Source organism: Parastagonospora nodorum, assembly GCF_000146915.1.
Source record: "Parastagonospora nodorum SN15 chromosome Unknown scaffold_35, whole genome shotgun sequence".
Taxonomy (NCBI): Eukaryota; Fungi; Ascomycota; class Dothideomycetes; order Pleosporales; family Phaeosphaeriaceae; genus Parastagonospora; species Parastagonospora nodorum.
This window is the reverse complement of record NW_001884583.1, coordinates 245,673-269,563: the sequence shown is the minus strand read 5'-3', so window position 1 is coordinate 269,563 and position 23,891 is coordinate 245,673. Positions and strand designations below refer to the sequence as shown.

Sequence of the window (23,891 nt, the reverse complement as noted above, 5' to 3'; positions counted from 1 at the left end):
TAATGTAGAGAATTTTTTTGTCAAATAAACAATTTTCAAGTGAAAGCTAGTATAGCGCACAGCTGAGAAAGCGTTGCAACAAGCTAAGAGTAAATATTAACAGACATGTGGAGGCTATGCGATGACGAAATGAAGAGGCAGGCTGAGGCAGCTGATCAAGCAAAGCGCGACCACACGAACCCCGCAAAGGTGGCGTAAAGCCTTGTGGACATATCTTGCTTCAGCTTTCGAGACCGGGGCGCTTCACCGGTAGACGAATTAGCTACGTAAGAGGCCCTCTTGCAGCCGCAAATAATGATGTTGCTCACTTATCGGTGGCTTGGGGCTTTACCCATCCGTGAACTGCCACCATGCGCCTCATATGACCACGCCTACAGACTCTCGCTGACTGCATTGAAGCTCGAGCGGTGAGATAATATGTGGCGCCGAATGATGGTACTGAATCTTATCGTGCCGGTAAGATCCCCTCAGTGCCTTTCCTGCGAGTTCAATTGTTGATCTTTTCCGGTGAGGTTGCCGTGGCAAGCTAAACCATCACTGCGAGCTTCAATCTCGAGTATATAGGTTTGCTATCCACATGGGTTAGTATTCATTACCGCCAATCTGACAAGCAACGAGTTTTCTCGATCGACCTCTTTGACTAGTGGTAAGTTCATCACGTGTCGAGGGCGCTAAAGGACCACCTGGGTACCCGGAAATCAATATCCAAGTCACGGAGTGAACAGATATAGAATAGAGGTGTGTTGATCAAAGATAAATTTATGAAAGATGCTCATTCTGATTGATGGTAGGCGCAAACATGAGCACGGTTAGGGCTCTAGGAGATGGGAAGAGTCTGCCATCACTGGATGCGAACAGCGGTGCTGGCCTTGATACACGCGACGGCACGGATACAATGTTGAAGATGGACGAATCCAAAGCGCAAGTTGATATGCCAAACCAAATATCGAAAGATGTGTCCCCAGAAGGTTCACCAAGTCTTTCGGTACGTCCGGACGTGCTCTGGTGCCTAGAGGTCGAGCAAGATGGGAAGCAGTTGCGAACTTTCTACAAAGACGAGCCGTGGAAAGGTATAAACAACGGACTCCCAGACTCTGATCCTGACGACGATATGGACTCCAGGGCTGTTCTCACATACTTTGTCAGTGCTGATGTCATCGACATCACGGGGAAAGAGTCCAACACTTCAACCACATGGAGAGATAGACCTGTGGACTTCCAGTTTGGGCGAGATGCGGTGCTGTTTACGAGATTCCCTGCAAACATAACTATTCACTCAAAAAGGTTAATCAGCATTGTCAACGCGGCATTGAGCTACTATCCCTATCGCTCCGATCCAGACAGGTTCCACGCAAATCCATACGACAGCTTTCCCGACCTTATGCACTGCTATCAAGAGCTGAAGCACTACTTCAGTGCGTTTCTGGAAAGCCTACCAGAAGAGCAGAGGGTTGATCCAAAATTGAATTGCCCTAGCTGTGGCGATGAAAAGTTCAACAAGCTCATCATGCAGCATCTAAACCTGCGCGAGCTACAGACACTGGGAGATCTACATGATCTACCGACCGCGAAAGACCTTGCAGTTTTGTTGCGCCTGCTGAGTGGGATGTACCGTGCCACAATAGCTCCCACAATGCATGCCATATATTTCGAAGAAAGACCGAAAATCGCATTCAATAGTCTCTGGATTCTCTTCAAGCCAGGTACTACTGTATACGTCAAACAATCAGCTTTCTGGAACCGTCCAGATCCACGAGAGGACCCTCACTTGAGGCACCACCAGCGGCGACCAGTTGAAGACACGGATGACGAATATTCGGCTTGTGTCGTTGCGTCCTGCCTTTACGCACCCACCAGTAGCAATTCCAATGACAGTATCATTGAAAAGCCACAACGCTTAGAACTATTGCTTAGGAGTATTGGTTGGACTGGAACGGCATTCCGGCCGCTTTCACATGACGCTATGATCACCAAGTTTGATGGCTCAAGACCCATACTCGATCTACCTGTCGTACCTGCATATGTCCACGACGAGTCCGATACGCACGAACTCCGACAGAGGCTTGAAAGAAGAGGCCGCAAATATGTCACGATGCTCGACAAGCTTGCTCCGCATAGACTGTACAAACACGAGTACAGCAAATACGAGGGCGAGATCATCGTAGACCCGGAGGCATATCGACAGCAAGTAGCTGAGGACTGGCGCCCTCCTCCGCCGTTACCACGTGGAACACCTGTTCACTTACCGCCTCGACAACCTAACATTCACGACGGGGAAAGCTTTAGTCCATTCAAAGGCCTGATTGATGTCAGTCCAAGCGACTTAGGAGACACCAGCGAATCTAAGCAAATTTACCTCTTGTTACCTCGCAGGCTGGAGGGCTTTGCGCTAAGAACAAAGAGATGGATGGTATTCGAGGTAGAGGGCATACAAGATGACACCCCATTTCGCTCCTATGACAAATTGGACTCAGAACTCGTCCTAGGACAAGGCACCAATAAGGAATACTTGCAAACTTTACTTCCAAGAGGAGCGCGCCATTCTTCATCTGCTCATGACTTCGTGGAGGGCAAGGGCGAGGGAAGAATCTTTTTGCTCTATGGTGGGCCTGGTACTGGCAAGACACTGACAGTGGAGTGCGTAGCGAATGACACAAGACGACCCCTGCTTCGCATCACCGCCCAGGATGTCGGTTTGTCAGACCGAGCAGAGAATAATCTTCAAACTTGGTTCACGCTCGCAGCTAGGTGGGATGCGATACTCCTCATCGACGAGGCTGACTTGTTTCTGGAGAAAAGAAAGGACGGAGATCTGACAAGGAACAGCTTGTCTACTGTCTTCTTGAGAAGTATGGAGTACTACTCGGGAGTGCTCTTTCTTACCACGAATCGAGGAGGCCATATCGACGACTCTTTTGTCTCGCGCATCACATGTCCAATTGGATACCCTCCATTGACCACAGAGACTAAGGGCAAGATAGTCAGGAAATTTGTCAAGCGATTTCAAGAAACAAACAAGATCTTGATTTCAGAAGACGCAGCCGATTATTTGATCGAGAATTGCACGGAATTGAACGGCCGGGAGCTCCGGAATGTGTTAATGAACGCAGTAGAGGCTGCCGAGTCCAAATTGCGGGAAGGCCAGGCTTCAAAACTCGGGCAAGATGGCACCAGAACCACGGGAATTGTGCAGGTGGGCGTCTATCACGTCAAGACCGCGGTGGACACACAGGTAGGTTTCCAGAAATACCTCAAGGAACTGAAGGGCAAAGACGAACAAACACGCGCTCGGATGAACCAGAACTGGTAGTCGCCTTGCTGGTTTCATCAAGTCTTTCAAGTTTGTAGTAGCACAGAAAATGGCGGGTTTGGATGGCACTTTCGACCCTCAGACTCTTGACTACCGTGTGACGAAAGGCGGGGGTTTTTTCTTTCTTGTGATGATCTATTCGTATGTAATTTTGATCGAAATAACTTTTGCTATTCCTACAGTTGAGAAGTACACAAGTGCCCTCATGCCTGAATCGATCATGATTCCAGCCTCAATACCCTACAAGATGATATCTTACGTCTATGCGACGAGTTGGCTAGTTAGGTGCGGCAGATTTTCGTAATCTGTTGAGATATATTAACGTTGGTATACAGATGACGAAACCGGACCAACAGACCCTCCAAGCACTTGTTTCGAAACAAGATGTTTCACCGCTGGTGAGGGCCAAATTTACCATTGTCCTTACTGCGACTATCGACAGAAAATGAGCTGACGTATGTAAAAGTTGCTAGAGAGGATTCCACGCTAGGATAGCAGAACTAGTCCGGTTGATGCTCAGCGGGTAATGCTTCCAAACGCTAGCGACTTGAATGGTTGCATTGCCGATCTACTCGCAACTAGAGATTCTCGCTTCAGCACCCGTAGCCGCCTGTGGACGCCTGTGGATTTACCAGATAACAGTGGTAGCGCAAGATCATGTCAAATTCGCTGATCAACTCTAGCCGTGCTATATGTTTGCTTTTTAATCTTGAATCAAAGAAGGGCTGAGGACACAAGCTTTGATTCGTCACGAGAGCAACGCCCTGCGTTTCACTAAGTCGTCTTACACCGATCACCATGGGCCATGTATGTCATTGGGCTAATTCACCCCTCATGCCTTTTTTAAATGCTGGATAGGATATGGCAGCCACGTCACGAGCTCAGGAATGTGATGAGCGTGGGCCCTTTCTTTACCAACTCAGCCATGGGAGGAAGCGTAGAACCTTTCGCCTCGGTAAAGAGATGAGGCTGTAAGCTGTCAGCTTCCAAAATTACATTCAAATGGTCCAGCTCTTGGCTGGCAAATACTCCCCGCTCGGTCCATGGGGTGGTTATCGGCCCCCGCATATACATTGGGGGCCATACACGCTCCGGGCAAGGTACCGTGTAGTGCTGCTTACGTCTTCCGGCTCTCTCTGCCCTCTCTCGAACCTTTTTCTACCTCCTAGAACTATCTTAAGCAAATTTTCGTGTCCCCGGGATCGAATCTCCTCTTCAACACTTAACGTTCACGATGCGCATCCTCCTCATCTTCTCCATCCTCTCCATCGCACACGCCCAATCCCAATGCTATTCTCCAAATGGCAATGTCTTACGGTCCGACGGCTCTTATTTCAGCGGCTTCCAGGCCTGCACGTCCGGCGGCCCACCAACCATATGTTGCGCAACAAACCGCGCCAATCCCGCCGGCGGCGATCGATCAAAAGGCGACACGAAAGATGAATGCCTGCCCAACGGCTTGTGTCAGAATAGATCTGTCGAGGAAGGCGGCCTGACTATATCGTAAGTAACATATGCCTGGCTATACACGCGACAATTGACCTGCATCACGCAGTTTCTTTGCGAATTTCTGCACCGATGCAAATTTCACGTCGGGCAATTGTCTGGACATCTGCGAGCAGACGAGATCCGCGAGGGGGAACACACAGATGACACCATGCAACAACAAAGCGGATGGAGACAAGTGGTGCTGCGGGACGACCCGGGCATGTTGCAAAACGGGCGTTGGTGTCATCACTTTGCCGCTGGTGTTTGGCGCGGTGAACAACAATGTTTCTTCGAGCGTTGTGACAATATCATCGCTAGGGACAAGTGCTTCGTCGACCGCGAGTTCGGCAATAGCTCCAGCTTCATCTTCACCCACGCCCGACACAGAGAAGGATGGTGGTATAGCAGGCGGCGCAATCGCTGGTATCGTCATCGGCGTAGTTGCTGGACTCTTGCTCCTTACAGCGGTGTTTCTGACGATGCGCAGAAGTAAGCACAGGAACTTAGACGAGCAGGCATCTCCTATGAAGCATAATCAGTATGCAAATGGAAGGAGCGAAACAGATAGAAGGCAGCAGATTGGCGAAATGGATGAGGGTTTTGGGCTGGTGGAAATGCAGCAGCCGCCTAGTGAGTTGATGGGGAGTGGGGCAAGGGCAAACATAGTAAGATGAGGGGTGATAAAACTTGACCTGCAGTTCTCTTAGTGGCTTATACATTCATGCATAATTTGGCATTGCGATGGTGTAGAAGTTTCCAAGTCGCCTGGTCGGCCTGACCGCTAAGTAAAAACGCACAGAACGGCCGCTTGAGATACGTCAACAGCTTTATCAACCGTTATGCGAGTTACTTAGCCTTGGGTTGGATACAATTTCTGCTGCAGGATAAGTTTATGAGCTTGGTGCTACCGAGCCCTAGCGACTTGGTTTGCGGATCCTCGCAACGAGCGATTCTCGCTTCAGTAGCCGCGAGTCGCGATACAAAAACTCTGGGTCGCCTGATTCAGAATGGTACTTTAATACAAGGTCATTCTAGTTCAAGGATCTATTTAGATCTTTTCTTTTCTGCCTTCACTGCAATTTGAACTTTAAGTTCTCTCGTTACACGCTCACGATGTACTCTCTCTTCACCCCTCTCTTCTTCACTGTTCTCGCACATGCGCACGCATACGCACATGCAAAATCTCAGTGCGACTCGGTCAACGCGAGCTGGGTACCATCAAAGATCAACGAAACCATCGGGGTAGCAATTAAAGTACTTGCTGGTCTTTCACTCCTCGCCACAGTGGCATTGTCCTTTGCGATGCGCAAAAACAAGCACACAAACGACTCGTTACGGATTTCCCCGCCAGCGATTGAGATACAAGAGGCTGCGTCGCAGGAATATGAGTGTAGGCATGGACGGAGTGAAAAGGGTGGAAGGCTAGAGATGGACAGGATGGGAGGTGTAGATGTAAAAATTGTCTAGGAGGTCGATAGATAGAGACCCTGATTGCATGAGGTTGAAAAGCGAAGCATGCTCATTGAACTGGAAACGACCATAACCTTTCCACCTAAACAGCAGTTCACAACTCGATCACTCATTCTATTCTCCTCGCAGAGCAGCCTCTTTATCCCTCGCCTCTTCCTGCCACTTCCTCCCATGTTCAGCAACTTTATCAAGCTCATCCTCTCCCAGCTCGTTCAGTGTAATGTGGAAATGCGGGCGTGGGACATTACGTCCAGCCTCGAAACCTGATCTCTGAAGAAGCTTGTTGAACCACTTCGTGATCTCGGGATATGGAGCAAGCGAGGGAATACCGGAGAAATCTTGCAACACATATTAGTTTGAGCGTGTATCGGGGAAACGATCAGCTTACTGTGTGCAGCAACCCATGGCCAAATAGCGATGTCAGCGACGGTGACGCGATCGCCTACGACATATCCAGTTCCGTTCTTAGCCAACTGGCCATTCAGAGTGCGGTAGAGACGATGCGTCTCGTTGACGTAGCGGTCGATGGGATACTTGAGTTTCTCGGGAGCGTAGCCTGGGGTATTCATGAACGTCAACATCCTTACAAGATCAGTTCGAACTTACGGGTGAAGTGATTCGCCTGGCCCTGCATAGGTCCCAGACCGCCCATTTGCCACATGAGCTGTCAATACATCAGCAAGAAAATCACAAACCGGCGCGCAACGAGACACACCCAGCTAATCGTCTCCCAGTGCTCTGCGCTTCCATGAGGATAAGAGACTTTCCGATCGTCGTCATACGTAGCGATGAGATACAACAGAATGGCACCGCTTTCGAAGATCTTGATCTCGCGGCCGTTTTCGTCCGTGTCAATGAGCGCTGGGATCCGACCGTTGGGATTGATGGCAAGGAACCATGGTTCTTTCTGCTCGTGTTTGCTGAAGTCTAACGTCACGACCTGGGCGATGTAGCAGTCAGCAATGCTGTGAAGTTTTAGCAGGGGTGGTTGGTGAATACTTTGTATTCAAGACCAAGCTCTTCTAGGGCGATGGAGGCTTTGAGGCCGTTGGGTGTGCCTTCAGTGTAGAGCGTGATGTTGGTTTTGATGTGCATTGCGAGTGGTTCTTTTTGTACGCTTGATGAGACGAGTTCAATGGTACAAATTGATGATCATGCAAATGTGCAAGCTGTATGATCTGAAATTTAATTTGAACAGATACAGAGTATTCGACGCTTATACATGCGCAGATCTTTCTCTTTCATAAAGTTAATGGGAGCGGAGTGGGAGTGGCTTTTTCTCGGAGACCAACTAATTCTTAGTCACAGCGGAGTATCAACATGCTGCGACTCCGTGGCGCGGTAAACCACAACCACGATCATGCTCGTCGTGCATGAGCAAATGATGTCTTTACTACTTACTGAATTTTTAAGCTTGGTCAGTGGGGTAAGAATCTGATGTCGCGGGGTCACATGGCTCTGCGAAAGGTATCTCTGTAGTTTGGAGTGCAATCACTTCTGGCATTTGTATTTGAGAAGCAGAGAAATCTTGATGCGCGCGGAATTCAATTCTTGAAGTGGTCATTATTCTCTGTTCCCTCTGGGCGTTGAGGGCAGTGTTAAAATAAATCCGAAGAGTAACGAATGAGCACATGCGGCACAAAACGATTTGGGATGGAGTTTGCATTGTAGGGATTTCCGCTACTAGTCTTTCAAACATGAATCCTTCCAATTTCACGCTACCTAAAAGACTTGAAAGTCAACTGATACGCCTTCGTACAAGTACAAGTGGAAATCTAAGCCCAAGACAAGAGAAAAGTTCAATCCCAGGAGATCATCCTGTCGCCATATCCATGTCGCGATGGTATCGATGACTTTCAAGTCGCTCATACCAATTCAATGTCTTCCATTCTCCACTCTCCAATCTTTTCACCAGGTTGAGTTTCCCTTGTGAACTTTTCGAAATCTTCATGCTCCATCAGCGAGTCCGTGAGACCAGTGATTATTGCCGGGCAAACATACGAGTATGCTCCATCGTCTCGCTGTCGCAGAACGATTGGATGTGGACATCCGAGTACCATCCAAACCTCGTCTTCTTCTCTGATATTGGATCTAGGCGTGAGACCAAAGGATCCCTTATCTGTCAAGGTGAAGTTGTGTATGCTGACATGTATGAGAAACTGCTGCAAAATTGCGTGTGTGTTATCATTCCAGCCCGGTAGTAAAGCCTGATTCCCCTCGACAATGTTGATATTCGTGAGCTCTGCGACTTGATTGAGCTCGTACAGATATGCGAGAGCGGCCTTTAAAAACTCGTGGTCGAAATCTTCGAGCAACCAGTAGCTAGAAAGGGTATAGTAGATATCATGTGGCAAGCCCGCTGCGTTGTCGGACATGTATGGCTGTAAATGTTGGCCAAGTGCCGAGGCCCAGAATTGCACAACAGTCATTTCCCGAAAGATCTGCTCGGATTTGAAGAGCTTTCGTAATCTGTCAATCTTGATCCCACGAACACTGAGGCGCATGGTACTCATGTCAATAGATTTGTGACTGCACTGGCTGTATATCATACCCCTGCTAGCAATTACAGCTCCAGTGTCCTTCCTCCCTAGCCAGCAGTTCGGAATCCAAGAGGGACGAGCTAAGCCTTCACAAGAATCCAAATAATCCTCGATGGGCGGGAAACTTTGAAGCAGGAACTCAAGATCTTGATGTCGTGAAATGTGATGAGTAGCGACATCGACCATGACTTGTTCCAAACTCTTTGTATAGTCAACTGCAAGGTCTCCATCCCGGTAATCTTTAGCCAGGTGCATGATAGCGTAGAAACGGTCATGCTCTCTTGATACCAGCAAGCCCTCCTTATCATGGAGGAGGTGAATTAATTTGTATCGTTGTCTTGCCTCCCCGTGAAAAGCGAACATTTCTTGCGCTTTTGGAGACCGATCGCTGTGCCATAGTTTAACATAGACCGATATGTTAAGATAAACGCCGATAAATCTAGTCAAGTGCAATTCTACAGCTCGACGGAACTCGAATACTGTAGTACCGATTACTGAGGCGTTCATGCAGTGCAGTATCAGAAAACGGGCGTTTATGATCTCTTGCTGTCTACCACGCCGCGAAAGGCTAAGTCAGCCGACAGATCCTACTGCTCTTGCATATGGCTACTGACATCCATGCTCGACTCCAGTATTCATTCTCCAGGATCGGCAATATGGGATCCCAGAAGTCCGGATCATCGCCGAGACCGAACTTCTGCTCTTCTTCCCGTACTTGGAATTTCCGCAATGCAGCCAATGCTTCGCTTTCCTCATCCAGATCAGGTTCGTTGATCCAAATCCGAACACACTCCGCTTTCCTATACAGCAGCCGCATCAAACCGACTTGATTCGCGCGCTCGGCATCGTCATGTTGATTGATACAAATCGCGTCAATCCAAATCCTAAGAGGCTCCGGATTCATATTGTCGCGCAAATACTCCAGCGCCCTCGCAAGATTCCACGCAATTGGTATCACCGCACCGTCGACAACCACACGATCAACAGGTGCAGCGTCACCCCACATATACGACAGGCCATCGTACTCGAACGGCTCGTCGAGCGAACCAACAATAAATCGCGCTCGAAACGGATCCGATCGTTCGCCGGGCTGGAGTTCGATGATGCGAATGTGTCGCGGCGGGAGCGGCTGGTAGTCGAAGTGGGGCGGCCCGGAAGCCGTAGCCGCATCAAGGCGGAGCTGGCAATAGCGTCGTCCGGCGTCTTCGGAATTGTCGGGGATCATGTCGGACGGCCAGGACAGTGGGAAGAAGGGTATGAAGGAGGTAGGAAGAAAGAGGAGTGGGGAGCAGGCTGTATAAAGGTGAGCGCGCTAGGCACAGCCTGCGCCTTCCTTCGTGCGTGAGGCTGAGGCAGAAACAAGGCAGCGACAATTTGTCATTCACGAACTGAGTACTGCATAGCAAAGAATAGAACGTGATTACACTCTCTTATATAATGTATCCTGCGACAAACGAACATCAATCACCTCTTTCAAACTCTTCAAATTCCTCACAAAATTTCCATCTCAAATAACCACCAAAACCCCATGCTAATCCAAACACAATGCAAATGAAGACAAACAACACCCCCAAATTTTCCTATCCTTTCCCAAACCCAACCTCCTCTAACAATCTACAAGAAACAGAAGACCACCCTCTTCCCCTCCTCTACGACGCAGTAACAAGTACATAACTCGTAATAGCATCCATCCGCTCCTTGGTCAACTTCAACCCCACTTTGAGCAACTCGCTACTAACAGCTGCATCCTTGCTCTCAAGTTCCCTATACCTGTCTCTTGTCATCAGCCACGCCACACTATCCTCCTCGACCGCGACCGTGCCCGTGCGATCCGTCTCGCTAAAAAAGGGCAGTTCGCCACACGTCGTGCCTGGCAGAATGACTTCGAAGAAACTCCCCTGGTCGAGCGAGTACTCGGTGCGAAACCGTCCTTTTTCCAGGATATAAAAGCCATCCGGGTCGTCGCCGCGCGAATACAGCACAGTGCCCGCGGGATATTCCTTGCGCTCAAAGTACGGGGCGACGGCGTGCCAGAAGTCCTCGTTCTTGGGTGAGATATCCTCAAACGTCTGGAGGATGATCTTGAGGGGTTGGGAGAAGTTTTTCCAGCGCGAGGGAGGGGCTTGGGTGGAGGAGGTTTCGGTGGACGGGATGGAGAGCGTGTCGTGTGCGGTGTGGGCTTCGCGCATGGTGGAGCGTGCGGCGACGAGGCGGGCGCCGCGGCGGGGGGAGGAGAAGGCGGGGTTGAGGGAGCTGGCGCCGAAGGAGGAGGTGGGTGTGCCGCCAGTGGGGATTTGCTCCGAGGCGGTTGAGGCGCCGTTGATGCTCATAGGCGGGGTGGTTTGTTGGCGCTTGGAGGCGGAGTTGCAGTGCTTGTGGAAGACCTCGAGGAGTTCGTTTTCGCAGGATTCGAGGGCTGTGTTGAGGTCTTCGAATACTTGGGGTGGAGGACATTCTTCGTTGCCTTCTTCTTCGTCTAGAAGACCCACACTGCGCAAGGCGCGTCCGACTGGGTTTGCGAAGGAGACACCAGAGAGAACCATCTTGACGTTCTTCCGTGAGAGGATGCGGTTGATGCGTTGGAAGCCTTCTGAACTGGAGAAGTCGACATCAGTGACATGCGTAAAGTCGACAATAATGAAGCTAACGGGCTGCTCTCTGAAAGTGTCTTCCTGAATTAGCGCACGCATATCCTCTTCAACAGACACTATAGTTCCGAAGAATAGGAAGCCGCCAAGCTTCATCACGTGGATCTGACCGCGAACCTTGTTGAGGTATCGGACATCAGCACGAGGTCGTCGTACTGTCGACTCTGCAACAACACCGCTGTAGGATGCCCGCAGCGCTGGGTGACGGGAGCTCTGAACCACGTAGCTGACACAAGCAAGAACGATACCAACAAGGATGCCGACGACAAAATCGTAGACGCCCATGATCAGCACGATCGCAAGAATCGTCAGGTACTCGAACTTGTGGCATTTGCCCCAGGTGTCCCACAACGCTTCCTTCATGAGGTCGATGCCAAGAAGGAAGATGAGGGATCCGACCAGGCAGATGGGAATGTAGCCAATCATTGCTGGGCCGGCGATCCACACTGCAGTTGTTGCCGCAGCAAGTAGCAGACCGGCAGTTCGGCTGTCACCTCCATTATTGATGAACATGACGCTGTTTGCGTAGACGAGGTAGTTCTACGAATGATGTTAGATGATGGAAAGCTTTGATGAGATATCAGAGGGACATACCTGGATGCTTCCAACAAGTCCGGACAGGGTGTTGGAGATGCCATGGGCGATGAGTTCGCGGTTGACGTTGAGATTGTCTTCCTTGACGGCCGCACCCAATGCCGGCACATTGATTGGGACGTGGATGATACCGAAGAATGAAAGGGCAAACATGGTGGGAATGGTGCTGGCCAGTGCACCGAAATCGATGCTGCCGAATTCTGCAATGACTATTAGCACTTCGGCCATCAATGGTCTAGACATGCACTTACTGAAATAAGAATAGAATCTGTAGAACTGGACACCTGCCTCGGGCCGCTCAAAGATCCATCCAGCGTTACGAACAACCTCGAGATCCATGCGGAAGATGCCCTCGACGATGATGTAGAAGATCGCGAAGACGCAAACAAAAAACGCTGGCAGTACGAACGGACTCTTGACCATGCGCTGAAGCAGCATGATGGAGACGGCGAGGAAGAGAGGAAGACACCACAAATACCACGTATCGGCGGATAAAAGCTTTTGCAATGTCTCTAGATCATAGTTGAGGTTGCCCTCTATGCGTGCGGAAACTTCGAAGCCAGTGACCACCAAAAAGAATCCGACACCTCCAATGCAGCCAATGAGAATGTGTCGGGGAAAGAAGCTGACCAGATTGCCGAGCTTGAATGAGCCAAGACCCAAGAAGATGAGTCCAGTGAGAACGGAGCTGGTACAGTAGGCCACGATGGTGGTGGCGATGATGGCTTCAGGAGATTGGCCTTCCATCCGCTCCATGATAGAATAAGCCATCTTGTGGAAGAATGGCACGACTTCGATCATCTCAGAGCCAACACCACCCTTGAAAGACGAGAGGCCTAACGAGTAGCATAGCTGGGAGACGATGCAGCTCACGAAGAAGATGGAGATGCCATCTGGTCCGGTCTGACTAAATATGGGCGCGCCTAGCGGGAACAGAATGTAGCCATATGAGAGTGCGTCCAGCAGATTCAGCAACAGACCCAGGAAGACAGCTGATGTCATGGCCAGACTGGTCAGTGCGGTCGAAGCGAGAGCATCCTTGGTGTAGTTTTTCGGGTTCGTCAAGCTTCGGCGAAATTCGACGACATGCTGCCGTCCAGTGAAGAATGTCTCCTTGATTCGGTAGGATATGCCCGAGGCGTTGGAATCTGACGGTGTCGGATCCTGCTTGGACGTCTGCTTGGGCTGCGACTCCAGCCGGGATAGTCTTGGCACTGGCAGGAGGGGCGTCCGCTCTGTATCCTGCACCCGCACATTAGGCACTCTCGAACTATGCGGAGCTCCGCGTGGATCCCGTGATTGAGCATCATATCCTGTCCGCGAAGACGGAGTGAAGAAGTTGCGATCGTGTCCATCTGGCCCAATGACCGTCTCTGGCGTCTCTGGCTCGCTGTCCTCGTCTATGGTATCTGCCCATGCGGAGTCAGGTGACGCCCTGCCTCCAGCATACTCTGATAGGAGTGCTGCATGCCTTCCCGAAGCGGCATCGGTCTCGGCGAAGCTTTGGCGGTGCGGTCGATCTTGGTACTCTTCGGCGTCGAGGGCATAGGAAGCCAATTGGGCGCTCCTCTCGCGCACGCCCTGTGACGAGGAGTATTGGGGCGTATCTAATATCGTCAATGGTTGCTTGTATGTAGGGAGTGGGGTGGTCCAACCAGCAAAGCTATGCGACGTCTGGTGCGCAAAGGACCGCACTGGGTTGCGCGAGTACGATCCTGACAGCGACTGTGCTGTGATGGACTGAGATCTTATGGATCGTGTGCGTGGATGTGCGCCTCCATTTTCTGCGTGCGACAGGTCATGTGAGAAGTCGGTGTCGTCGACATTGTCGCCCGTAAAGGGCAGTTGCTGTTCAGCGTCGCGGTTGGGAAGGCGCGGCATTGCTCTTGCTATTACGGGAAAGAATGGGGAAGGCGCGACTAAGTTGTTAGGCCCAGCATCGCCTTGGCCTAGGGAAGCTCGGTTTAGTAGAGCTCAGTGGGTGAAGAGGGTGCTCGTGGGTGAAGTGCAGTCTGGTGGGTAGCGGAACCGTGGAACAGCACCGGAGTGGATCCGTGATTTGATATGGCCAGAGCGCGTTGAGCTGCGGCAGTTGGCGGGGGCAAGCCTGCTATTCACTGTCGCAGGCATGGTCACGGAGAAAGTCTGTCAGGTCAGGGCGATGGTAGGGCTACGCGACTAGCATTCAACGCTTTGGCGTGGAACTGGAAAAAGTTTGCTGGATCCGGCTTCGAGAACCTCGACAGCCCTCCTCAAAACGGCGACCCAACGTCATCGCGCTAAGGCCAAAGTCCCCTTTCAGCCCACCCGCCACTTTCACCGCACCACTCTCACATCGAAATGCACATTTTCCTGTTCGCCAACTGCAATTGCGACGCGTCGTTTTCACCAGCGGCGCAAATAGTCGCCATAATGGCGTCAGCTTGCTCCAGCATGTGACAGAACTGATTTGCCCACCATGCAGGCGCGTCTTCGCTTATGCACTGCAAACTTCTGTCCGCTTCCGCAGAGCCTTCCCTGCAGCATCGTGTGGGGTAACGACACCAGACGCGTCCCAAACCAGCCGGCTAAAGGGCGACTGGAGAGATTCGTGCCGTGTACCGACACCCCCTCTCTTGTCCGCGCGAAAATGCATGCTCGTCGATGAAAGAGGTGGTTGAAGTGGATCGCTGGAATTTCCTGCACTGCGGTAGACAGGGCACGGGAGGTCCCGCCCCACAGCACAAGAAACAACGATTCGACAGTTCGTCTTGAGCTTCTTGGATCTCCACTCATTCCCGACGACGCGCTTCAGGGCACGGGTTTGGACGTCCTCTTTGCGGTATACTATTCGCCGACCATGATGCATGGTAAGATGATTCGATACTACATACAACAGCAAGAACCACCACCGCATCAAGGCTTGGCTCTCCGTCATAATGCAAGTGGCTCGAAATGCACCAATACCTGTCCAAGTGCCCGATCCTTTGGGATTTCCAAGGGGTCAAACGGGGCTGCTCGACTAGTAGCCGTGATGAACTGGACCACTTGCCTCGAGACGAAATGTCCTTCCGAATTCGTGCACTTGTATCATGTACGGACCCAGGAAAGGTAGCATACATGCGTGGTGAAATATTGGCATGTCAGCGTGGGATGGCGGGGAACCCTGTATATACTTTATGCTGACAAGACTTGCAATGGGGAAATGACGAGTCGTACCGAATTGTCCCGCCTCTGGAAGTTGTGCAAGAATGATTCAAATGATGTGTTTTAACGCTCTGTACTCATCGCCACCTGGGCGCTACAGGCAACAGTTGCGCCGAAGTTGACGACTAGTCTGTGTGATGAAAACAGGTCTGTCCGACTTCTTGTTGCATGTTGCGGGTAGCACAAAGTACTTTTCAGGTGCGATGCTCGACTAGAGATCTGTATCTTCTGCATGACGATGGTCCTCCTAGCTGCTCTCGATAGCTCTTACTATGGCGTTACCTCGAAAATCATTTCGTTCATTACAGGTAGCGTTTAAGCAGCCTCAAGAAAGCGCCCAAGTCTGCATTGTACATTTTATTTCAGAATGCTCAACAAAACTATGCTTTCTGTCTAGGTAATGTTGCTCCGTCGATGACAATCGAATAGCTCAAGTGCTACACGAAGACAGCTGTACAACGGCTAGAATTCAGGGTCTATTCCACGTATTGGGAGGACAATAATTATATCACGAAAAGAGGATTGTGTATCTTTATTCGAAATAGCAGGGTAAATATTAACAAGTCTAGCTTTTCGTATTGAACATTTATCACTTGCGTGCTAGTGTACTGCCGTACAAGCTTTAAGCTACGTGGATCGCCCTGCTAATGGTAGCGTGCGAAGAATTATCTACGATGTCTTGATTAAGTTGATAGTGCGCTATCGTAGGTTTTGGGCCTGTTTAAGCCACGTGCTGTGAGTAGAGCGTAGCTTGTGCTGAAAAACGTGTCGAATTGTGTGCTTACAGCGCATTGCACGGTCTATCTATGACAATGCGGGTATAGTTTTATAAAATGTGCCAAGTATTCTGGATAACCTACACCTCAGAAGAGTTTTGTTGAACTGTGCTGTTCTATGAAGCTAGCCTAGGGGTTGGTTTAGAGCTCTAGCTGAGAAATGCGTTCACCGCAAGTGGTCCAATGCCAAAGACACGTAGAGACATTGTACAATATCTCAGTGTAGATATAACAGCCTTGTCAAAGTGTTTGCTTTGTACAGAATCGTGGATATTGTGTGATCGCGAATGATTTAGGCTGGGAGCGTGTACCGTAAGGCATTGTATTCTGTGCTAAATACAGCCAATTACGACGTTGGAGAATATTGAACACAGTCAACACAAGAGAATGGGCAGCTATCTAAGATATAGTTTAGAATGTCGGTCTCACTGCGCAGCGGTCCCGAAAGGCTAGTATTTTTCCCTAGGACCACCTAAATCGCCCTTACTTTCCAATCTAACTCCGGAAAAAAAATATTGCCTATAGCCCTCGCTGTCGCTGTGCAAAGACGACATTTTTCGTCCGTGCCCGTCGTTTTGATGTTCCTTCCTATTGATAAGGTAGTCTAAGCGCGTTACGTGAGGAGTCGTGAGGAGTTGTGGAAGGAGTTACTCACAGCCCCTTGGCCTCTGAAAGGCCTATCTCGTTGAAGCACGTCTCGTTAAAGCACGTTTCCTCGTTAATAGCCTGGCTCGTCGATGGCCTGGCTCCTCGTTAATCACGTCTCCTCGTTGATCACGTCTCCTCGTTAATCACGTGCACGTCTGCTTGCCTATTACTCTAGAGTCCTTAGTGAGTTGGACTAACAATAAGCCTTCCGCTCATTGGTTAATCACTAGGCACCTAATATATTTAGCTGCCCACCTCATCATTTCATCACGTGCCCATCTGCTAGACTACACCACAGTATTGGCAATGCTAGGATACGGCATGGGCTAATGGGGCCCGGTCTAATTCCACCTTCATTGTTCTTGTAACTTCCACGACTATCGCATGATCACGATCATACTGCGCATCGATTGCAACAGCGCAGCGATTATGTGTACTAGAAAATCAAGATTGCGATCAACTACATGAAATGTTCTAACCCATCTTCTCGGCACGATTGAGACCTTACTCTGAACCTGAGTCGCTATTCTCACTTTCAGTCTCACTCTTCTTCTTCCCTCGTGCCTTCTTCGACCCACTCTTCTCCTTCACATCCTCCTCCGAACTATCGCTCTCATCACTCGAGTCATCCTTTTTCTTTGGCGCTTTCCCCTTCTTCTCCCTCGCCTTCGCATCCTCTCTCTCCCTCTCCCTCTTCCTCTCCGCCTCTTTCTCCTTCTTCCTCATTCCCGTCCTCGACGCCTTCCCATCATATGTATCGCCCAACGTATCTTTCATATAAATGTCAAACTCCTTCGCCGTCTTCGCAATCTTCTCGAATTGCTCGCGGCCAATGGTGATCTTGACGTCTTTGTTTGCATCATAGCCCTCGTCTGTTTCCTTCTCGCGCGCTTGGAATTCGGCCATGGCGACAGCGGTGTGGAAGGCGTTGCGGATTTGGCGCCCGTTCCAGCGCGCCTTGGGATTTTCTTCCCAGTGGGCTTTGGCAAATTTCTTGATTTCGCTTGAGGCAACGGTTACGTTTTTGCGGCCTTCAGAGTCGAGTTTCTTTTTGGCTTGTTTGATGAAGGTTTTCCACACTTGGATGGTTGTCTCTTTGTCGAAGTTTGGATCTGTTGTGACATGTTAGTAGGTGTATGATATTCTTCTACAGGGAGGGTTTGTGGTGGCCGTCTGTGATGATCATTCGTGTGATCGTGGGGGATGATCTTGGTTTGCTAGAGTGACAATGAGAATTTTGCACTTACAAAACAACGAGATGTGAACACGAGACTTAAAGGCTTCGTCAAAAGCACCCACACGATTTGTGGTGAGAAAGAGAAGACCCTTGTAATACTCAAGCATGCGCAAGAATACAGAGACAATACTATTGCGCTCAAGGTTTTCGTTTTTCCTTTGTGCGAGGAATACGTCGGCTTCGTCGAGCAGCATCACGCAGTCCCATTTGCTAGCAAGCGTGAAGTGCTTTCTGAGATTTACCTCCACCTCCTGTGCAGTGCTACCAAGATCTCCGCATGTGATGGGATAGAGTGGCTTACCCATCAATTCGGCGATGCATTCGGCAGTGCAAGTCTTGCCTACACCTGGTGCGCCTGGATGTAGTTAGCTCAGTGCAGTAGGGCTTTGAAACTTGAATCAGTACCGTGTAGCAATATAATTAGACCCTGACCTTTACCTCTGACGAGGTCTATGTCATCAGTGTCGCCTCCTCTCTGGCCTTGTTGACCCCTTTTGCGGAAGTGTTCTCGAACTTGAGACTCGATGATTTGTTTATGATCCTCAGGCAGCACAAGTAAATCGAAACCCTGACTCATGTCTCTTTTCTTTGGAGCTTTGAGGCTCTGCACTTCTACCTGTACTGCATGTTGTTAGCATTCATTTCATGAAACTAGGTTTGATGATCACATACCCCAGTCACGAGACTGTAGCTTGTAGGCGAAAATCCGATAGTGGCAGATGGCAAAATCAGGCACCCAGAGTTTGAGATCATATGGAACGGCATTGAACTCCAACTTTCCGTATATGTGATCTTGATAGATTTCCAAGTCGGAACTTTGGTCAGGAGTTATCATTTGCTTCCGGTGAAGGCATCGAGACTCATCCGATGTGCAATCCATCCCAAAATAGCAATCGCTTGTTTCAGATACATTCAACGCGCTAGGGGGCATGTAAGGCGCGAGCTCGGTCCCTTCAGAGTTGAAATAGCTTCTAACGTCAACGATGACTTTGTCGTTGATCTCTTCCTTTGTATCGAGGTCGATGCCCGTGCAGTCGACGTAGGGTACTGTTTTCGCCGTCACGAGATCATGGAATCTCTTGCCTCTCTCTTGAAGCCTCTTTTCCGTGTCATCCGCGTACTCGACGGGGTAGATCTCAAGATCTGTGATATTTCGCTCCCCACTGTATGGGTGGATGACGAACCGCTCGCGCACAGGACGCCACACTGAGCCGTCGAAGTCCAGATAGTAAGCGTAAATAGCGAAAACGTTTATTCCGTTGATCGGAGCCAATGGTTCTTCCTCTTTTTGTAGAAACGACCCCGTCCAGGGAAGAAGGGGTGGCGGGAAACTGGGATGTAAAACACGTCTACCGCCACGGGTAAGAAGCACCCTCCTGCATTTGACACTTGATAGTGAGTTTCCTGCCTTTTGTGTATGCATCTTATCCACGATCAAATCGCCAGTCTGGAAAAGATGCCACAGATCTTGAAAGTGTAGGGTTTGTGTCCGGCGCGTACGAAACTTCTGGTGGACAGGCAGTATGATGCTTTCAAGAAGATTTCGGACACTAGAACAAGAGCGTTCAAAGGCGGATAATTTCGGCCATTCTAGCGCCATTGCCTTCATACAGTCTTCGCAGTGGTAGAGGTTGAAGTCTCTCACTATCGTCTCCCATTCGGCTTTTGTGATGAGGTCTGTCTCTTCGGGTTTCTCCGGATTTTCCGGGTTCTCAGTCTTCTCATCCTCATCAATGGCTTTTCCGTTTGGCTTGGAGTCCTGTGTGCTCCCATCCTGTCGCGACGCCACACGCTCAGTGATCATGGCGGTCAATGCATTTTGCATGGAGAACATAACCTCATGAATCTCATCTGCTTTGCGGATGAGCGGTTTAAACGGACGAAGCATTATGTCGTCGTATACTTCACCGCTACAGGATTTCCAGAAGAGTCGTGGTATCGAAGAAACATTGAAACGGATCCTCTCGGGCAGTTGTGTCCCTCTCAGCTCAGCGACCTCTTCGTCCAAATTGCGTCCCTCGGATGATTCCATCCGATTCGCACTCCTTTCTTCTTCCAACAAAGATATTGCGTCCTGTCCTATGCTAGTAGAGGCCTTCTTGCGCCGAATCATCTCCGATCTCGTGGCCGCTGGCTCCCCAATAAGCACGTCAATGATGTTTGTGGGTGACGCTTTACTGGAGAAGTCTTTCCAGAACTTGAAACCTAGGTCAGGATTGAGAGTCGATGTCGCAGGTGGTTTTACTTCGGGCAGATCAGGTGGGACAAGAATCCCACTTGCCTTCAGTATCTTGTTGTCAAATGCGAAGCACCGCTCTTCCAAGAGGCTAATTCTTTCCTCGATAATCCTTGTATACTGATTGTTTTGCTTCAGTCTTTTTGGTGCAAGCTTGATACGTTTCTCCAGGTCCCGATGTCGCATTCTCAAATCTGCCATCTTCTCGTCGACGCTTTCTTCATCAATGGTCTTGTCTTGATCTCTCTTTCGAATATAATCTGTTTCGTTCATTATTAAGTACTCATCGATCTGGTCGATGCTCTCTCCATCACTAATGTTGTCTTCGTCGTATTCTCCGTCTGGGTCTTTGCTATTGTTCTTTTCTAGAGCCTGCCCATCCTCATTGGTGTTAACTTGTTGTAATTTGGGAGAACCTTCGCATTCCGCTGACATTTGTTTGGATGAGACGCCATCGCCGGAGCCAGAGTCTATCGGATGGTTTTGGGAGAATTCGGCAGTATGTTCCGGAGATTCATCATTTGCCTCTGTTGAGACATCAGGTTTATCTGGCTTCCACATCAGTGACCATTTGAGAGCGGAACACATTCAAGGAGTGTGTTTATACTAACCGACAGGGTCAGCCACACCGTTCGGATCAATCTGTACGTGGAACTCGTCAAGCAGAGCCATCTCAATTTAACCAAGACGTGGATGTAACAGTTGGGGGATTGCAGATCGCGAGGAGCACAATGCAAGTAGAGATTCAAACCACGCTACAAATTACTAGAGAGTATAGAAGCAACGAAGTATTCAGGCGCTATGCCATTAAATGGTCAAAAGTGTCGACCGGTGAACAGATGCTGATGCAGCTCCGATGAGTTCCAAGCTTGCTGCATGATGCAGGTCAGCACGCTCTTAATGCAATTTTGCCATCGAACCTGGTGATTTGATTGCAACCATAATCGGGGCACGTTGCGGAGAGAGATTGCTTTTGATAGGCCAGGGCCCACTTTAGCCTGCATCTCACAGCGTTGGGGGCGCAAGATAAGCGGAGGGCACCACTCGCAATCCCTCCACCGAGGTGACCTAAACCGACAAAAATATGCAGACAATGCTTAGATAGCCATTCGACGTTAGAACGGAGGACTGTGTTCGTAGAAGCGTAGATACAGATTTGTTACCACGGCGCCCCCAATTAGCCGTACCTACTCAAGGTAGCGACGTGAAACGGGACACAAATGCGCCCAGGCATGTACGAAGGAATGTCAGCAGCTTGGGGCTGTAATCGCCGGAGTTGGTAAGGCGCACGGTAAGAGATCGCACAGGTGTAGTAGATTGCACAGCTATTGGTGATGCACGTGTAATCAGTTTTCAGCCTCGCGAGCCTCCCGGTTTTCAGATAGTTCGCTCCTCCCCAGCCTGACGAGACGTTGCCTCAGCGGTACATCATACTCTCTACCTTTCGGCTGACCGTTTGAATCCCTAATATTTAGTCTGCATGAATTTGCTGCTGTGGTTCTAATTGTCAAAGATGGCCCAGCGCAGCTTTGATTCCTTCCCTAGTCCTTCTCGACAGCCGCTTGCAGTGGACTTCATCGAAAACCGCGATACCGACCTCTGCGATCCTGCCGGTGAACTTCCATGCGTTTTCGACGTGGAGCGTCATAGATTCGTCTCAAAGACAGCATCGCTGCCTCACGCTCGCAGTGCAATGTCTTTAACAGATGTGGAGCTGGAGGAGAGCAACATGCATCTTATCAAGACGACAGAAAGTTTCGCTAATACTATAAACACGCTCAAGTCAAAAGAGTCGCAGAATTCTGTGATCAAAAATTTCAGCTTGAGTGCTTGCGACAATTGGGAGGAGGTGATGAGAACTATGGATTTGGCAGCTAAGCAATACGAAAGTCGCGATAGCAAATCGGGAAAGTTTCGTAGTGCATTCCGGAAATTCGGCGACCATAGCGCCTCCATCAAAGCTTTTGTGGGACTTCTTCCAGATGGCAACTACAAGACTCTTTGTGGTGGTCTGACCTTGATCCTGACGGTATTGGTAGCCCATGCAAAGTCTGACGCAGCTAATTTATATCAAAGGCGATGATGGGCCACAAAGAACTGCGTGAAAAAATGGCAAGCTTGCTGGAGGAAATACCCGATACCGTGATCGAGTGTGAAAAGTACGGCAACATCTACCAGGGCAACAATTCTTTGCGCGCCTGCATCAACGAGATACACGTTCACCTTCTTATGGCACTTGGTGACATCATTCACTGGTATAGTCAACCATCCGCAAGTAAGAATGTCTCCTGAGAAAGATCGAACTACCATTGGTCTTGTCAAAGTGCTAGCTTCTAACCTGCTTCTCCAGAGCGCGTGCGCGATAGCCTACTAAAAAACGATGCCTATGGCCAGTCCATTGATTTGCACATCAACAAAATCGAGTATTCGAAACGTAAATTCATGAAAGAAGCTTCGATATATCTCGCTGCGAGGGCGAAACTCAATCTTGCAGTGACACTCGACACAAACGCTGGCGTACAGATACTTACACAAAAGGCGGAAACGCTTACCAAAAAGGCGGACATGATCATGGAAATTCTTGTAGACCAGGGGAAGAATGCACAATGTAAGTTGCACCAGAACCGGCATAGCTAGCCCAAGAATATGCTCATCACGATTCAAGGGAATAAGGAAGTAGCGGAAGAGAGGCGGTTGCGTGAGAAGATGACACAAGATCACGAAGCAAAGAGTAAAGAAAAAGGTCAGATCATCTCCATGAGTGTATTTCCTCTATAATTAACAGACTCGACAGATGATGAGATCAGGAGGCTCTCCAATCTGCTACATCGGACATCAAACACTCCCAGAACCCTCATAGCGTCCTTGGAGATCGACTTGACTCAGGCCGAACACAACAAGGACCTAAGGGCGGTTCTGACTTTCGGCCTTGATGAGTCGCTCACATTCCAAGGTCGCTCCGGATACATTGGCAAAGCGGATGAGTTCCGAGACTGGATGAGTTCGAACTGTTCTGCTGCGATCTTCATCCAGGGACACGGTGATTTCGAGAAGATGACACCGGCTTCCTACTTTATCACTCTCCTGAGGGAGAGCATTCAAAAGCTACCGGATACTCTCGCCCTCTCATTTTTCTGCGGCCTGCATACTGACGGCGAAATCTCAGGACCAGCTATCATGGCCAAGACAATCTTCGGCCAAGCTCTTGCTCTAAATGCACGAGATGACAGCGAAGACGCCAACGGCAATCCACTGCTATCGTTCCTCGGCGTGCAAGATGTGCAGAATATGCAGGCCGATGATTATGACACCTATCTTTCTGGCCTTGCTCAATTGCTTCGTAACATCAGGCGACGCTATAGCGCAATCTTCATTCTGATCGACTCGGTGGACTTCTACGACGATGAATATGAAGAGGAAATTTTACAGTTCATTAGCAAGATCAAGAGGTTAATCAAGGTGTTCAACAAGAGGCAAAAGCAGGAGAATGGTGGGGTGTTGAAGTTACTGATGACTGCTTCGAGCCAGTCATCTTGCTTCTCACCTTCGAGTAGATCGTCTCTCATTATGCATATGCCTGAAGAGATTGATGGAGACGAAGACAAATTTGAGGAGTTTGTCCGGAGCTCTGATGAAGATTGATCGCAAGCGTCATAGTCTGAGAAAACTTCCTGTTTCTAGGCGTGGTTCATTTCTATGTTTCTGAAAGATTTAACATGATCAGAGTATAGACTTATGGGATTCGCAAACCAAAGTTT

The 23,891-nt window shown here is 49.6% G+C and overlaps 8 protein-coding genes across 8 annotated transcripts; 3 read left to right on the top strand and 5 right to left on the bottom strand.

Annotated features, from left to right (window-relative positions):
• Positions 1-799: 799 nt before the first annotated feature.
• On the top strand, positions 800-3,310 carry SNOG_15075 (hypothetical protein; the record flags this gene model as incomplete). Its single annotated transcript, XM_001805187.1, has 1 exon — positions 800-3,310. The coding sequence occupies one exon, from the start codon at positions 800-802 to the stop codon at positions 3,308-3,310; it is 2,511 nt and encodes an 836-aa protein (XP_001805239.1).
• Positions 3,311-4,544: 1,234 nt separating this feature from the next.
• On the top strand, positions 4,545-5,763 carry SNOG_15074 (hypothetical protein; the record flags this gene model as incomplete). The annotated part of the gene is made up of 3 exons (XM_001805186.1): positions 4,545-4,813; positions 4,866-5,428; positions 5,717-5,763. The coding sequence occupies 3 exons, from the start codon at positions 4,545-4,547 to the stop codon at positions 5,761-5,763; spliced, it is 879 nt and encodes a 292-aa protein (XP_001805238.1).
• A 619-nt stretch (positions 5,764-6,382) lies between these two features.
• SNOG_20170 (hypothetical protein) lies at positions 6,383-6,849 on the bottom strand (the record flags this gene model as incomplete). The annotated part of the gene is made up of 2 exons (XM_001805185.1): positions 6,383-6,606; positions 6,657-6,849. The coding sequence occupies 2 exons, from the start codon at positions 6,847-6,849 to the stop codon at positions 6,383-6,385; spliced, it is 417 nt and encodes a 138-aa protein (XP_001805237.1).
• A 138-nt stretch (positions 6,850-6,987) lies between these two features.
• Positions 6,988-7,363, bottom strand: SNOG_15073 (hypothetical protein; the record flags this gene model as incomplete). Its single annotated transcript, XM_001805184.1, has 3 exons — positions 6,988-7,006; positions 7,051-7,208; positions 7,268-7,363. 3 exons carry the CDS (start codon positions 7,361-7,363, stop codon positions 6,988-6,990), a joined length of 273 nt encoding a protein of 90 aa, XP_001805236.1.
• Positions 7,364-8,133: 770 nt separating this feature from the next.
• SNOG_15072 (hypothetical protein) lies at positions 8,134-10,033 on the bottom strand (the record flags this gene model as incomplete). The annotated part of the gene is made up of 2 exons (XM_001805183.1): positions 8,134-9,247; positions 9,423-10,033. The coding sequence occupies 2 exons, from the start codon at positions 10,031-10,033 to the stop codon at positions 8,134-8,136; spliced, it is 1,725 nt and encodes a 574-aa protein (XP_001805235.1).
• Positions 10,034-10,457: 424 nt separating this feature from the next.
• SNOG_15071 (hypothetical protein) lies at positions 10,458-13,931 on the bottom strand (the record flags this gene model as incomplete). The annotated part of the gene is made up of 2 exons (XM_001805182.1): positions 10,458-11,996; positions 12,051-13,931. 2 exons carry the CDS (start codon positions 13,929-13,931, stop codon positions 10,458-10,460), a joined length of 3,420 nt encoding a protein of 1,139 aa, XP_001805234.1.
• A 3,233-nt stretch (positions 13,932-17,164) lies between these two features.
• SNOG_15070 (hypothetical protein) lies at positions 17,165-20,805 on the bottom strand (the record flags this gene model as incomplete). Its single annotated transcript, XM_001805181.1, has 5 exons — positions 17,165-17,772; positions 17,908-18,252; positions 18,336-18,518; positions 18,570-20,660; positions 20,745-20,805. 5 exons carry the CDS (start codon positions 20,803-20,805, stop codon positions 17,165-17,167), a joined length of 3,288 nt encoding a protein of 1,095 aa, XP_001805233.1.
• Positions 20,806-22,779: 1,974 nt separating this feature from the next.
• SNOG_15069 (hypothetical protein) lies at positions 22,780-23,775 on the top strand (the record flags this gene model as incomplete). The annotated part of the gene is made up of 2 exons (XM_001805180.1): positions 22,780-22,876; positions 22,994-23,775. 2 exons carry the CDS (start codon positions 22,780-22,782, stop codon positions 23,773-23,775), a joined length of 879 nt encoding a protein of 292 aa, XP_001805232.1.
• Between the last annotated feature and the right edge of the window lie 116 nt (positions 23,776-23,891).